General features: G+C 46.2%; 1 protein-coding gene across 1 annotated transcript in view; it reads right to left on the bottom strand.

Moving 5' to 3' along the window:
- LOC143998131 (unconventional myosin-Ig-like) overlaps positions 1 to 16,121 on the bottom strand; it is a 307,651-nt gene that overhangs the window by 241,792 nt on the left and 49,738 nt on the right. The window contains exons 4-5 of the mRNA XM_077493873.1: positions 7,659 to 7,824; positions 6,507 to 6,560 (exon numbers count right to left, since the gene is read on the bottom strand). Coding sequence (XP_077349999.1) covers positions 6,507 to 6,560; positions 7,659 to 7,824 — 220 coding nt within the window. The remainder of the gene's footprint in view (positions 1 to 6,506; positions 6,561 to 7,658; positions 7,825 to 16,121) is intronic.

Genomic DNA, 16,121 nt, shown 5'->3' with positions numbered 1-16,121 from the left:
GATCAGACCAGAAATGTACTTCACTACTGTCTATGTTGTAGACACAACCCCCTCCATACACCACCATCCATCTTATATAGCTCAGATCATAATCTATAAATTCCACTAAATATCAATAAATTCTGAATATCTGAGATGATCAGAGACTGCAGACATAGTACAGGAGATGGTCAGAGACTGCAGACATAGTAGAGGAGATGATCAGAGACTGCAGACATAGTACAGGAGATGATCAGAGACTGCAGACATAGTACAGGAGATGATCAGAGACTGCAGACATATTACAGGAGATGATCACAGACTGCGGACATGATACAGGAGAAGATCAGAGACTGCAGACAGAGTACATTAGATGATCAGAGACTGCAGACACGATACAGGAGATGGTCAGAGACTGCAGACATAATACAGGAGATGATCAGAGACTGCAGACACGATACAGGAGATGATCAGAGACTGCAGACATAGTACAGGAGATGGTCAGAGACTGCAGACATAATACAGGAGATGATCAGAGACTGCAGACATAGTACAGGAGATGATCAGAGACTGCAGACACGATACATGAGATGATCAGAGACTGCAGACATTATACAGGAGATGATCAGAAACGGCAGACATAGTACAGGAGATGATCAGAGACTGCAGACATATTATAGGGATGATCAGAGACTGCAGACATAGTACAGGAGATGGTCAGAGACTGCAGACATAGTACAGGAGATGGTCAGAGACTGCAGACATAGTACACTAGATGATCAGAGACTGCAGACATAGTACAGGAGATGATCAGAGACTGCAGACATAGTACAGGAGATGATCAGAGACTACCAGACATGATACAGGAGATGGTCAGAGACTGCAGACATAATACAGGAGATGATCAGAGACTGCAGACATAGTACAGGAGATGATCAGAGACTGCAGACATACTATAGAGATGATCAGAGACTGCAGACATAGTACAGGAGATGATCAGAGACTGCAGACATAGTACAGGAGATGGTCAGAGAGATGGTCAGAGACTACCAGACATGATACAGGAGATGGTCAGAGACTGCAGACATAGTACAGGAGATGATCAGAGACTGCAGACATAATACAGGAGATGATCAGAGACTGCAGACATAGTACAGGAGATGATCAGAGACTGCAGACATACTATAGAGATGATCAGAGACTGCAGACATAGTACAGGAGATGATCAGAGACTGCAGACATAGTACAGGAGATGGTCAGAGGCTGCAGACATATTACAGGAGATGGTCAGAGACTGCAGACATCCTACAGGAGATGATCAGAGACTGCAGGTATAGTACATTAGATGATCAGAGACTGCAGACATGATACAGGAGATGATCAGAGACTGCAGACATAGTACAGGAGATGATCAGAGACTGCAGACATAGTACAGGAGATGATCAGAGACTGCAGACATGATACAGGAGATGATCAGAGACTGCAGACATAGTACAGGAGATGATCAGAGACTGCAGACATAGTACAGGAGATGATCAGAGACTGCAGACATGATACAGGAGATGATCAGAGACTGCAGACATAGTACAGGAGATGGTCAGAGACTTCAGACATAGTACATGAGATGGTCAGAGACTGCAGATGATCAGAGACTGCAGACATGATACAGGAGATGATCAGAGACTGCAGACATAGTACAGGAGATGATCAGAGACTGCAGACATAGTACAGGAGATGATCAGAGACTGCAGACATAGTACATGAGATGGTCAGAGACTGCAGACATAGTACATTAGATGATCAGAGACTGCAGACATAGTACAGGAGATGATCAGAGACTACCAGACATGATACAGGAAATGATCAGAGACTGCAGACATAGTACAGGAGATGATCAGAGACTACCAGACATGATACAGGAAATGATCAGAGACTGCAGACATAATACAGGAGATGATCAGAGACTGCAGACATAATACAGGAGATGATCAGAGACTGCAGACATAGTACAGGAGATGATCAGAGACTGCAGACATAGTACAGGAGATGATCAGAGACTGCAGACATAGTACAGGAGATGATCAGAGACTACCAGACATGATACAGGAAATGATCAGAGACTACCAGACATGATACAGGAAATGATCAGAGGCTGCAGACATGGTACAGGAGATGATCAGAGACTGCAGACATGATACAGGAGATGATCAGAGACTACCAGACATGATACAGGAAATGATCAGAGGCTGCAGACATGGTACAGGAGATGATCAGAGACTGCAGACATGATACAGGAGATGATCAGAGACTACCAGACATGATACAGGAAATGATCAGAGGCTGCAGACATGGTACAGGAGATGATCAGAGACTGCAGACATAATACAGGAGATGATCAGAGACTGCAGACATAATACAGGAGATGATCAGAGACTGCAGACATAGTACAGGAGATGATCAGAGACTGCAGACATAGTAGAGGAGATGATCAGAGACTGCAGACATATTACAGGAGATGGGCAGAGACTGCAGACATAGTACAGGAGATGATCAGAGACTGCAGACATGATACAGGAGATGATCAGAGACTGCAGACATAGTACAGGAGATGATCAGAGACTGCAGACATATTACAGGAGATGGGCAGAGACTGCAGACATAGTACAGGAGATGATCAGAGACTGCAGACATAATACAGGAGATGATCAGAGACTGCAGACATAGTACAGGAGATGATCAGAGACTGCAGACATAGAACAGGAGATGATCAGAGACTGCAGACATAATACAGGAGATGATCACAGACTGCGGACATGATACAGGAGAAGATCAGAGACTGCAGACAGAGTACATTAGATGATCAGAGACTGCAGACATAGTACAGGAGATGATCAGAGACTGCAGACATGATACAGGAGATGATCAGAGACTGCAGACATAGTACAGGAGATGGTCAGAGACTTCAGACATAGTACATGAGATGGTCAGAGACTGCAGATGATCAGAGACTGCAGACATGATACAGGAGATGATCAGAGACTGCAGACATAGTACAGGAGATGATCAGAGACTGCAGACATAGTACAGGAGATGATCAGAGACTGCAGACATAGTACATGAGATGGTCAGAGACTGCAGACATAGTACATTAGATGATCAGAGACTGCAGACATAGTACAGGAGATGATCAGAGACTGCAGACATAATACAGGAGATGATCAGAGACTGCAGACATAGTACAGGAGATGATCAGAGACTGCAGACATAGTACAGGAGATGATCAGAGACTGCAGACATAGTACAGGAGATGATCAGAGACTACCAGACATGATACAGGAAATGATCAGAGACTACCAGACATGATACAGGAAATGATCAGAGGCTGCAGACATGGTACAGGAGATGATCAGAGACTGCAGACATGATACAGGAGATGATCAGAGACTACCAGACATGATACAGGAAATGATCAGAGGCTGCAGACATGGTACAGGAGATGATCAGAGACTGCAGACATGATACAGGAGATGATCAGAGACTACCAGACATGATACAGGAAATGATCAGAGGCTGCAGACATGGTACAGGAGATGATCAGAGACTGCAGACATAATACAGGAGATGATCAGAGACTGCAGACATAGTACAGGAGATGATCAGAGACTGCAGACATAATACAGGAGATGATCAGAGACTGCAGACATAGTACAGGAGATGATCAGAGACTGCAGACATAGTAGAGGAGATGATCAGAGACTGCAGACATATTACAGGAGATGGGCAGAGACTGCAGACATAGTACAGGAGATGATCAGAGACTGCAGACATGATACAGGAGATGATCAGAGACTGCAGACATAGTACAGGAGATGATCAGAGACTGCAGACATATTACAGGAGATGGGCAGAGACTGCAGACATAGTACAGGAGATGATCAGAGACTGCAGACATAATACAGGAGATGATCAGAGACTGCAGACATAGTACAGGAGATGATCAGAGACTGCAGACATAGAACAGGAGATGATCAGAGACTGCAGACATAATACAGGAGATGATCAGAGACTGCAGACATAGTACAGGAGATGATCAGAGACTGCAGACATAATACAGGAGATGATCAGAGACTGCAGACATAATACAGGAGATGATCAGAGACTGCAGACATAGTACAGGAGATGGTCACAGACTGCAGACATAATACAGGAGATGATCAGAGACTGCAGACATAGTACAGGAGATGATCAGAGACGGCAGACATAATACAGGAGATGATCAGAGACGGCAGACATAATACAGGAGATGATCAGAGACTGCAGGCATAGTACAGGAGATGATCAGAGACTGCAGACATAATACAGGAGATGATCAGAGACTGCAGACATAGTACAGGAGATGATCAGAGACTGCAGACATAGTACAGGAGATGGTCAGAGACTGCAGACATAATACAGGAGATGATCAGAGACTGCAGACATAGTACAGGAGATGATCAGAGACTGCAGACACGATACAGGAGATGATCAGAGACTGCGGACATTATACAGTAGATGATCAGAGACTACGGACATGATACAGGAGATGATCAGAAACGGCAGACATAGTACAGGAGATGATCAGAGACTGCAGACATACTATAGGGATGATCAGAGACTGCAGACATAGTACAGGAGATGATCAGAGACTGCAGACATAGTACAGGAGATGATCAGAGACTGCAGACATAGTACAGGAGATGATCAGAGACTGCAGACATAGTACAGGAGATGATCAGAGACTGCAGACATGATACAGGAGATGATCAGAGACTGCAGACATAGTACAGGAGATGATCAGAGACTGCAGACATAGTACATGAGATGGTCAGAGACTGCAGACATAATACAGGAGATGATCAGAGACTGCAGACATAGTACAGGAGATGATCAGAGACTGCAGACATAATACAGGAGATGATCAGAGACTGCAGACATAGTACAGGAGATGATCAGAGACTACCAGACATGATACAGGAGATGATCAGAGACTACCAGACATGATACAGGAAATGATCAGAGGCTGCAGACATGGTACAGGAGATGGGCAGAGACTGCAGACATAATACAGGAGATGATCAGAGACTGAAGACATAGTACAGGAGATGATCAGAGACTGCAGACATAGTACAGGAGATGATCAGAGACTGCAGACATGATACAGGAGATGATCAGAGACTGCAGACATAGTACAGGAGATGGTCAGAGACTGCAGACATAGTACAGGAGATGATCAGAGACTGCAGACATAGTACAGGAGATGGTCAGAGACTGCAGACATAGTACAGGAGATGATCAGAGACTGCAGACATAGTACAGGAGATGATCAGAGACTGCAGACATAGTACAGGAGATGATCAGAGACTGCAGACATAATACAGGAGATGATCAGAGACTGCAGACATGATACAGGAGATGATCAGAGACTGCAGACATGATACAGGAGATGATCAGAGACTGCAGACATAGTACAGGAGATGGTCAGAGACTGCAGACATAGTACAGGAGATGATCAGAGACTGCAGACATGATACAGGAGATGATCAGAGACTGCAGACATAGTACAGGAGATGATCAGAGACTGCAGACATAATACAGGAGATGATCACAGACTGCAGACATAATACAGGAGATGATCAGAGACTGCAGACATAGTACAGGAGATGATCAGAGACTGCAGACATAATACAGGAGATGATCAGAGACTGCAGACATGATACAGGAGATGGTCAGAGACTGCAGACATAATACAGGAGATGATCAGAGACTGCAGACATAGTACAGGAGATGATCAGAGACTGCAGACATAGTACAGGAGATGATCAGAGACTGCAGACATAATACAGGAGATGATCAGAGACTGCAGACATGATACAGGAGATGGTCAGAGACTGCAGACATAATACAGGAGATGATCAGAGACTGCAGACATAGTACAGGAGATGATCAGAGACTGCAGACATAGTACAGGAGATGATGAGAGGCTGCAGACATAATACAGGAGATGATCAGAGACTGCAGGCATGATACAGGAGATGATCACAGACTGCAGACATAATACAGGATATGATCAGAGACTGCAGACATGATACAGGAGATGATCAGAGACTGCAGGCATGATACAGGAGATGGTCAGAGACTGCAGACATAATACAGGAGATGGTCAGAGACTGCAGACATAATACAGGAGATGATCAGAGACTGCAGACATAATACAGGAGATGGTCAGAGACTGCAGACATAATACAGGAGATGATCACAGACTGCAGACATAATACAGGATATGATCAGAGACTGCAGACATGGTACAGGAGATGGTCAGAGACTGCGGACATTATACAGTAGATGATCAGAGACTGCGGACATGATACAGGAGATGATCAGAAACGGCAGACATAGTACAGGAGATGATCAGAGACTGCAGACATGATACAGGAGATGATCAGAGACTGCAGACATGATACAGGAGATGATCGGAGACTCTCTCTTACCTGGTAGAATGAATGGAAGTTTCTCTCTCCCGGCTGCTGCTTGAGGACCCGAGACTGGAATGAGAGAAGAATTATGAGAGGCCGATGCGGCCAGCGATGTGTGATGGAGCCGCTCCACCCACCGACACCAACCTGACAATCGGTTGCATTCGGTGCGGTGTTTGTAAACACTACTGAATATTCACATTATATGATGCGTGTATAGAAGACACAAAACTGTTTGTCCATTCAAAACGGCGTGTAATATAAGTTCTGCGAGAACGGAGGAAAATCGAATGTTGTCAGGCTATGGACTGTGCAAATCAAATGTGTGAATGGGGGAAAATGTTGAATTATGGCCACTAGACTGTGCTAATGAGCGCACTTGTTTTCTATAACACTCAGCGCCACCTAGTGGCCATAATATACTGGACTTGTGGAATTAGTATATCAGACTCTTTCATTTCAGCAAAACCCCCCATATAATGAGATGAGCATTTATTGTATTTCCCTGTAAAACCCTCCTTTGTATAGACATCTAGTACCCCCGAGACTCTGCTGGGTGCTGCCTTCTTGGATGTGATGTCAGAAGCCCCCACTGATGTCACACTCTGTAATATACCCCTTTGCTCCGCCCCCCCTTCCAGCTACATGAAAGGTTATGTAAGGAGAAGAGGGAAGAGGCAGTGGAGCTGGGTCAGCACAGACAGTAATTAGACACTCTCAGTAGAGGAGAAGGAAAGGGCAGTGGAGCTGGGCCAGCACAGACAGTAATTAGACACTCTCAGTAGAGGAGAAGGAAAGGGCAGTGGAGCTGGGCCAGCACAGACAGTAATTAGACACTCAGTAGAGGAGAAGGAAAGGGCAGTGGAGCTGGGCCAGCACAGACAGCAATTAGACACTCAGTAGAGGAGAAGGAAAGGGCAGTGGAGCTGGGCCAGCACAGACAGCAATTAGACACTCTCAGTAGAGGAGAGAGAAAGGGCAGTGGAGCTGGGTCAGCACAGACAGTAATTAAACACTCCCGGAAGAGGGGAAGGAAAATGCAGAGGAGCTGGGCCAGCACAGACAGCAATTAGACACTCTCAATAGAGGAGAAGGAAAGGGCAGTGGAGCTGGGTCAGCACAGACAGCATATTGGGAGGGATCATTCCTCTGTACGGTTGGGCTCACCTTTTCCAGCAGGTAGTTGTTGATGTGTCCTCCGGTTGGGTCGCCCTTGAAGTCAAAGTTGATGTCCATGTATTTGCCGAATCTGCTGGAGTTGTCGTTCCGGTTGGTTTTGGCGTTTCCGAAAGCCTCGAGGACGCAGTTGGATTTCAAGAGAACGTTCTTCACCCTGGAGAGGAGGAGGGGGAGGGGGACACGGTGAAGGGTGGCCCCGAAACGCGCTTCTCTCTGGATCTGAATTGGTGAAGAGGAGCAACGATGGGAGTCCTTGAAAGGACAACCTCCAAGGAGCGTCCCCTGAAAGTGAACCCCCATAATGGGCAGTGCCCTGGTGCCAGGGAGCGCCGCGAGTTGCCTCCGCTAATTTGGTGAGGAAACGATTTCAGCCAACGAAACCCAACTTCGGAGTTTGTTAATGATAACAAGAAAGGCAATACAATAGATCCAGCAACCATAGACAGCCCAGCGACAATAGATCCCCCTCCAGCAACAATGCATACCCAACAGCCAGCATCAATTGACCCTTCAGCAAACAGCAACATTAGACCCCTCTCTCAACAGTAGATCCCCCCCAGCAACGATTGACACCCCCCCCCCCAGAAACATAAGACCCACTCCCAGCAACAATAGATCGCCTGCAAGAAAAGATTCCATCCAGCATCAATAGACCCTCCAACAGCCAACTACAAAGATCCTCCCGCAGCCAACTACAAAGACCCCTTCCTCAACAGTAGATCCCACCCAGCAACGATTGACCCACTCAGGAAACATAAGACCCACTCCCAGCAACAATAGATCGCCAGCAAAAAAAAAAGATTCCATCCAACATCAATAGACCCTCCAGCAGCCAACTACAAAGATCCTCCAGCAGCCAGCTACAAAGACCCCTCCCTCAACAGTAGATCCCACCTAGCAACGATTGACCCCCCCCCCCCCCCCCGGAAACATAAGACCCACTCCCAGCAACAATAGATCTCCAGCAAAAAAATATTCCATCCAGCATCAATAGACCCTCCAGCAGCCAACTACAAAGATCCTCCAGCAGCCAGCTACAAAGACCCCTCCCTCAACAGTAGATCCCACCCAGCAACGATTGACCCCCCCGGAAACAGAAGACCCACTCCCAGCAACAATAGATCGCCAGCAAAAAAAAAAGATTCCATCCAACATCAATAGACCCTCCAGCAGCCAACTACAAAGATCCTCCAGCAGCCAGCTACAAAGACCCCTCCCTCAACAGTAGATCCCACCTAGCAACGATTGACCCCCCCCCCCCCCCCCCCCGGAAACATAAGACCCACTCCCAGCAACAATAGATCTCCAGCAAAAAAATATTCCATCCAGCATCAATAGACCCTCCAGCAGCCAACTACAAAGATCCTCCAGCAGCCAGCTACAAAGACCCCTCCCTCAACAGTAGATCCCACCCAGCAACGATTGACCCCCCCGGAAACAGAAGACCCACTCCCAGCAACAATAGATCGCCAACAAAAAAAAAGATTCCATCCAACATCAATAGACCCTCCAGCAGCCAACTACAAAAGATCCTCCAGCAGCCAGCTACAAAGACCCCTCCCTCAACAGTAGATCCCACCCAGCAACGATTGACCCCCTGAAACATAAGACCCACTCCCAGCAACAATAGATCCCCAGCAAAAAAAATATTCCATCCAGCATCAATAGACCCTCCAGCAGCCAACTACAAAAGATCCTCCAGCAGCCAGCTACAAAGACCCCTCCCTCAACAGTAGATCCCACCCAGCAACGATTGAACACCTGAAACACAAGACCCACTCCCAGAAACAATAGATCGCCAGCAAAAAAAAAAGATTCCATCCAGCATCAATAGACCCTCCAGCAGCCAACTACAAAAGACCCTCCAGCAGCCAGCTACAAAGACCCCTCCCTCAACAGTAGATCCCACCCAGCAACGATTAACCCCCCCCCCCCGGAAACAGAAGACCCACTCCCAGCAACAATAGATCGCCAACAAAAAAAAAGATTCCATCCAGCATCAATAGACCCTCCAGCAGCCAACGACAAAGACCCTCCAGCAGCCAGCTACAAAGACCCCTCCCTCAACAGTAGATCCCACCCAGCTCGATTGACCACCTGAAACACAAGAACCACTCCCAGGAACAATAGATCGCCAGCAAAAAAAGATTCCATCCAGCATCAATAGACCCTCCAGCAGCCAGCTACAAAGACCCCTCCCTCAACAGTAGATTCCTCCCAGCAGCTATTGCCCCCCCCTGCAACATAAGACCCACACCCAGCAATGATAGATCCCCCACAAGCAACAGAAGTCCTCCCCAGCAACAGTAGACCTCCTTCCTTCCCAAAAATAGATCCCCTCAAGCAACCATAGATTCCTCAACAGCCAGCATGAAGACTCTCCAGCACACCCCCAACTGCCATTCCGTTCTGGAGGTGCCGGAACTGCGTTCCAAACCAAGTTCCTGCTGAAAAGAAAGCCCCGCTTTTAGTCTATTTTCTCTCCAGGGCAAATGTTCTTCTCAAAATGAATCAGGAAATACCACATTATGGCCACAAGATGGAGACAGGTGACGATCATAGTAAATACGTATTTATCTCCTGTGATCATCAGCTCCATCTAGTGTTCGTCATCATGCAGCGTTTTCACTATATGAAGAAAATTTGACCCGGAGAGAAAATAACCAAAAAAGGTTACATTTTACCCCCTTATCTTTAAGTATTTATAGTATTTATATATATATATATTAAAAAAATAAATAAAATTACAGAGCTAATTGTCCCGTGAAACTGGGCTAAATCAAATGTTTTATTTTTTTTCTTCAGGGAGATAAATATGTATATTAAAAAAATAATAATATCATTATAGATGTATTTATATCGAATATACAGTTGTGCTCATAAGTTTACATACCCCGGCAGAATTTATGATTTCTTGGCCATTTTTCAGAGGATATGAATGAGAACCCAAAGACTTCCCTCTCACTCCTGGTCAGTGATTGGCTGAAGCCATTTATTATCAGTCATCTGTGTTTACTCTTCTTATATCATAATGGCAACAGAAACTACCCAAATGACCCCGATCAAAAGTTTACACACCCCAGTTCTTAACCACTTGCCGCCCGCCCTATTACAAATTGACGGCGGCAAAGTGGTTGCATAATCCTGACCGGACGTCATATGACGTGATCAGGATTATGAGCCGCTGCGCGCCCCCGGGGGCGCGCATCGCGGCGATCGTTGTTGCGGGGTGTCAGTCTGACACCTGGCAACTACGATCTTGGTAAAGAGTCTCCGACGGAGACTCTTTACCACGTGATCAGCCGTGTCCAATCGCGGCTGATCACAGTGTAAATAGGAAGAGCCGGTGATCGGCTTTTCCTCACTTATGTCTGTCAGACGCGAGTAGAGGAGAGCCGATCGGCTGCTCCTCTGACAGGGGGGGTCTGTGCTGATCGATTAACAGCACAGCCCCCACCGAGGATGCCCACACTGGACCACCAGGGATGCCACCAGACCACCAGGGATGCTAAGCAAAAGGTAATCCTCCCTAGACCACCAGGGATGCCAGTCAGCACAATGGATGCCAATCAGTGCCCATAATGGGCATCACTGATTGGCATGCATTATTGTTTGGCACTGATTGGCATCCATTAGTACAGTATAACACCAATGCTGCCTATGAGTGCCCACCTGTGGCACCTATCAGTGCCCACCTGTGCCGCCTATCAGTGCCCACATGTGCTGCCTATCAGTGCCCACCTGTGCCGCCTATCAGTGCCCACCTGTGCCGCTTATCCATGCCCATCTGTGCCGCCTATCCATGCCCATCTGTGCCGCCTATCCATGCCCATCTGTGCCGCCCATCCATGCCAATCCATGCCAGCTATCAGTGCCAATTTGTGCCACCTATCAGTGTCCATCCGTGTCGCCCATCTGTGTCGCCCATCAGTGCCGCCTGTCAGTGCCGCCTATCAGTGTCCATCAATGTCACCTCATCAGTGCCACTTCACTGGTGCCACATCATTGGTGCCCATCAGTGCCGCCTTATCAGTGCCCATCAGTGAAGGAGAAAACGTACTTATTTACAAAGTTTTGAAACTGAAACAAAAAAAAAACATTTTTTTTTTCAAAATTTTCGGTATTTTTTTATTTGTAGCGCAAAAAAAAAAAAACGCAGAGGTGATCAAATACCACCAAAAGAAAGCTCTATTTGTGGGAAAAAAAATGATAAAAATTTCATTTGGGTAAAGTGTAGCATGACCGCGCAATTGTCATTCAAAGTGCGACAGCGCTGAAAGCTCAAAATTGGTCTGGGCAGGAAGGTGTTTAAGTGCCCTGTATTGAAGTGGTTAATACCGTGTATTGCCCCCTTTTAACATCAATGACGGCTTGAAGTCTTCTGTGGTATTTGTGGATGAGGCTCTTTATCTTCTCAGGTGGTGAAGTTGCCCATTCCTCTTGGCACAAAGCCTCCAGTTCCTGTAATTCTTGGGTTGTCTTCCATGAATGACACGTTTGAGATCTCCCCAGAGGGGTTCAATGATATTGAGGTCAGGAGACTGAGACTCCAGAACCTTCACTTTATTCTGCCGCAGCCAATGACAGGAGGACTTGATCTTGTGTTTTGGATCATTGTCATGTTGGAAGGTCCGAGTACGTCCCATGAGCAGCTTCCTGGCTGATGAATGTAAATGTTCCTCCAGTAATTTTTTGATAACATTCTGCATTCATCTTGCCAACAATTGTGACCAAATTTCCTGTGGCCTTTTGTTGCTCACACATCCCCCAAACATCAGCGCTCCACCTCCGTGTTTCACAGTAGGGATGGTGGACCTTTCATCATAGGTCTTGTTGACTCAAATGTAGTGTTTATGGGTTGTGGCCAAAAAGCTCAATGTTGGTCTCCTCACTCCAAATGACTTTGTGCCGGAAGGTTTGAGGCTTGTCTCTGTGCTGTTTGGTGTATTGTAAGCCGGATACTTTGTATTTGAGTAGTATTGTCTTTCATCTGGCGATTCGACCATGCAGTATTGTCTTTCTTCAAGTGCCTCCTTATTGTGCATCTTGAAACAACCACAGAGAGTCCTGTATTTCACTTGAAGTTATTTGTGGGGTTTTTCTTTGCATCCCGAAAATTTTTTCCTGGCAGTTGTGGCTGAAATTTTAGTTGGTCTACCTGACCGAGGTTTGTTTTCAACAGAACCCCTTATTTTCCACTTCTTGGTTAGAATTTGAACACTGCTGATTGACATTCTCAATTCCTTGGATATCTTTTTATATCTTTTTCCTGTTTTATACAGTTCAACTACCTTTTCCCGCAGATCCTTTGACAATTCTTTTGCTTTCCCCCCATGACTCAGAATCCAGAAACGTCAGTGCGGCACTGGATGAAAGATGCAGATGTAGCACACTGGGGTTTAGTCAGGGAGCTCCTCACCAAATTCCTTGTCAGGAGTAGCTACTGTAGTTAATTACTAGGGATCCAGTGACTTCTCCCAAAGTTTGACCTGGTGTCACGTACCTGGTGGTTGAGCCCACGGATGCTGGGAGCGGCAACTCGTATTCCTCTGGCTCAGGAACTCCTGGTAGAGAGGACAGCGGTTCGAGAACGCAGAAGGGGCACAAGCGTCTAGCAGGACACCGGTGCAAGGGCTAGTCCGGCTCCAGGAACTGAGGAGGACCAGATGCAGGCTGGAACTGAGATCAGCAGGAAGCAGGAGCTGCAGGAACACACACACACGCTGGAGAGGCGGGGAAGGTGTCTTGTGGTACGGATCCACTCTGCAGACCTTCAAGCAGGTAGAGTAGAATACTGGAAGGCAGGAACAGTAGTGGAACAGCAGGCTAGGCGTAGTCGTGGACAGGCCGGGTCAGGAACAGGCAGGCAGGTAAGGCACCGAATCAGCAGGCAGGAGAATCGTCAGACAAGCCGGGGTCGTAGGCAGGCAGCAAGCAAGGAGTCGTCCGGGATAAGCCGAGTCACAAGAGTAAGCAGGAATCAGACAGGTACAGAGGGGTCTCTTCAGGAACGCTGTAGACCGGACAGCAAGGAGGCAAGGTAACAGGTCCCTTTAAATAACCCCTTTGGCGCCAAGAGCTGTCACGCCGCGCGCCAGCGCGCACGTTCACAAACCAACCTCTCCGCGCACCCGCGTGCGCCCAACATCACTAGCGCGCACCCGCGCGCGCCCGGCAGCAGCAGCGCGCACCAGCGTTAATGCGCCCATCAGAGCAACCGCGCACCCGCGTGCGCCCACCCGCGTTGGCGCGCACCCGCGTGCGCCTCTCCGGGGACAGTCGGACGATCGGGCCGACCTTCTTGACACCTGGTTGTACTTTACTCTTCTACCACCAGGTGGCCGGGCACTTGGAGGTATTAGATTGAGTAGGACAACTTAAGGTCAGGTTATGGGTATATGGGGTATCTCAGCCAATGGGTAGGGATTTTGTTGAATCCCTTGGCCTGCTGGGAAAGCCTATATAGTTGGGCGAGGTCAGGTGATCCAGGTTCTTGTGTGGCACCCAGACAGTGGTCTGGGTGGACATGTGTTGTATATGTCCCAGGCCGGAGATTAGGCCTATCCAGGGGACTGTGGACATCAGGCTACCAGGCCATGTGAGGGCCTATCCAGAAGTACGGGAGCAGCTCAGGGTTGGGACTGCGACTTGCAGTCCATCCAACCAAAAGTGACGGTTCTGCCGGCCGGAGAACCTGTCGGTGGTCGGAGGTAGAAGGGAAACTGTCGCCACAAAGGGACTACCTTTACCAGGGATCACAGGAAGTAACTGAAACAAGCACCAGAGCGGTATTCTCACCACCCATCTCCATAACAATGCAGGGCGGACGCGCCATCAAAACGTCACGTCCGCCCATAGTTCTTATAGGGCCATTTTTATTTTTTTAAATGGCTTTTTTTTTTTTCTTTTTTTTTGCATTTTAGTGTAAATATGAGATGTCAGATCTTTTTGACCCTCAGATATCACATTTAAAAGGTCCTGTCATGCTTTTTTTTTTCTATTACAAGGGATGTTTACAATCCTTTGTAATATGAATAAAAGTGACACAATTAAAAAAAAAAAAAAAAAAAAAAGTTTTTTAAAAAAAAACTGTGGAAAAATAAAAAATAAAAAGGTAAAAAAATAAGAAAAAAAAACATTTTTAAACGCGCCCCGAGCTCCTGTGCAGAAGCTCTCGCATACCTGAGTAGCTCTCGCATATCAAAACGGCGTTCAAACCACTCATGTGAGGTGTCGCCGCGATCGGTGGAGCGAGAGCAATAATTCTAGCCCTGGACCTCTTCTGCAACTCAAAACATGCAACCTGTAGAATTTTTTTTTTAACGTTGCCTATGGAGATTTTTTAAAGCTAAAATGTTGTCGCCATTCCACGAGCGGGGCGCAAATTTGAAACGTGACATGTTGGGTATCAAATTACTCGGTGTATCTTTTACAATATAAAAAAAATTAGGCTAATTTTACTGTTGTCTTATTTTTTTCATTCAAAAAAGTGTATTTTTTCCCCCAAAAAAAAGTGTGCTTGTAAGACCGCTGCGCAAAAATCTCCATAAGCGACATTTAAAAAATTCTACAGGTTGCATTTTTTGCGTTACAGACGAGGTCTAGGGCTAGAATTATTGCTCTCGCTCTACCGATCGCGGCAATACCTTACATGTGTGGTTTGACCACCGTTTTCATATGCGGGCGCTACTCATGTATGCGCTCACTTCTGTGCGCAAGCTCGTCGTGACGGGGTGTCTTTAAAAACCTTTTTTTTTTTCTTATTTATTTTAATTGATTTTATTTATTTTTACACTGTTTTTTTTTTTTTTTTAAATCCCTTGTAATAGAAAAAAGCATGACAGGTCCTCTTAAATACACAGTTGACTGATAATAAATGGCTTCAGCCAATCACTGACCGTGAGTGAAAGAACAGTTTTTGTGTTATCATTCGTATTCTCCGAAAAATTGGCCAGAAATCATAAATTCTGCCGGGGTATGTAAACTTATGAGCAAAACTATATATATATATATATTTAATTTATTGTATTATTTTTATTTTATTTTTTAGTACGTTTTATATATAGTACAGATATAGAGAAACATTTTAAAAGACAAAACTTTAGCCGATTAAAGTAAATCTGATAAAGATCTGAGGTAAAGGCCGTAGTCTGGAGGTGTAAAAATTTTGAAATGAATAAACGAAACCTACTGGTCCACCAAATAGTGCACATGACGAGGAAGAGGCACGTAAGTATCAAAAATAAGTTGTGTGGTTTCCCTCTGTGAGGATGGGGGCTGTACAAACTACTCAACAATTAGGGACGGCTCTGACTGTCACATCTGAGTCATTACTTTGTAGCCGGCTGAAGTCAGCCAATGGTAGTCTGTGTTTCCTTTCAGTATCATATATGGTAGTCATTTGCTAAGACGTATATCATACTTGTGAAAACAATTTCTCTTCTTTCATTT

This window comes from Lithobates pipiens, unplaced genomic scaffold (assembly GCF_037356315.1).
Source record: "Lithobates pipiens isolate NorthernLeopardFrog02 unplaced genomic scaffold, aLitPip1_a1.2 Scaffold_19, whole genome shotgun sequence".
In the NCBI taxonomy this organism is placed as follows: Eukaryota; Metazoa; Chordata; class Amphibia; order Anura; family Ranidae; genus Lithobates; species Lithobates pipiens.
Note: the sequence above shows the minus strand (reverse complement) of the source record. Positions and strands in the feature narration are given on the sequence as shown.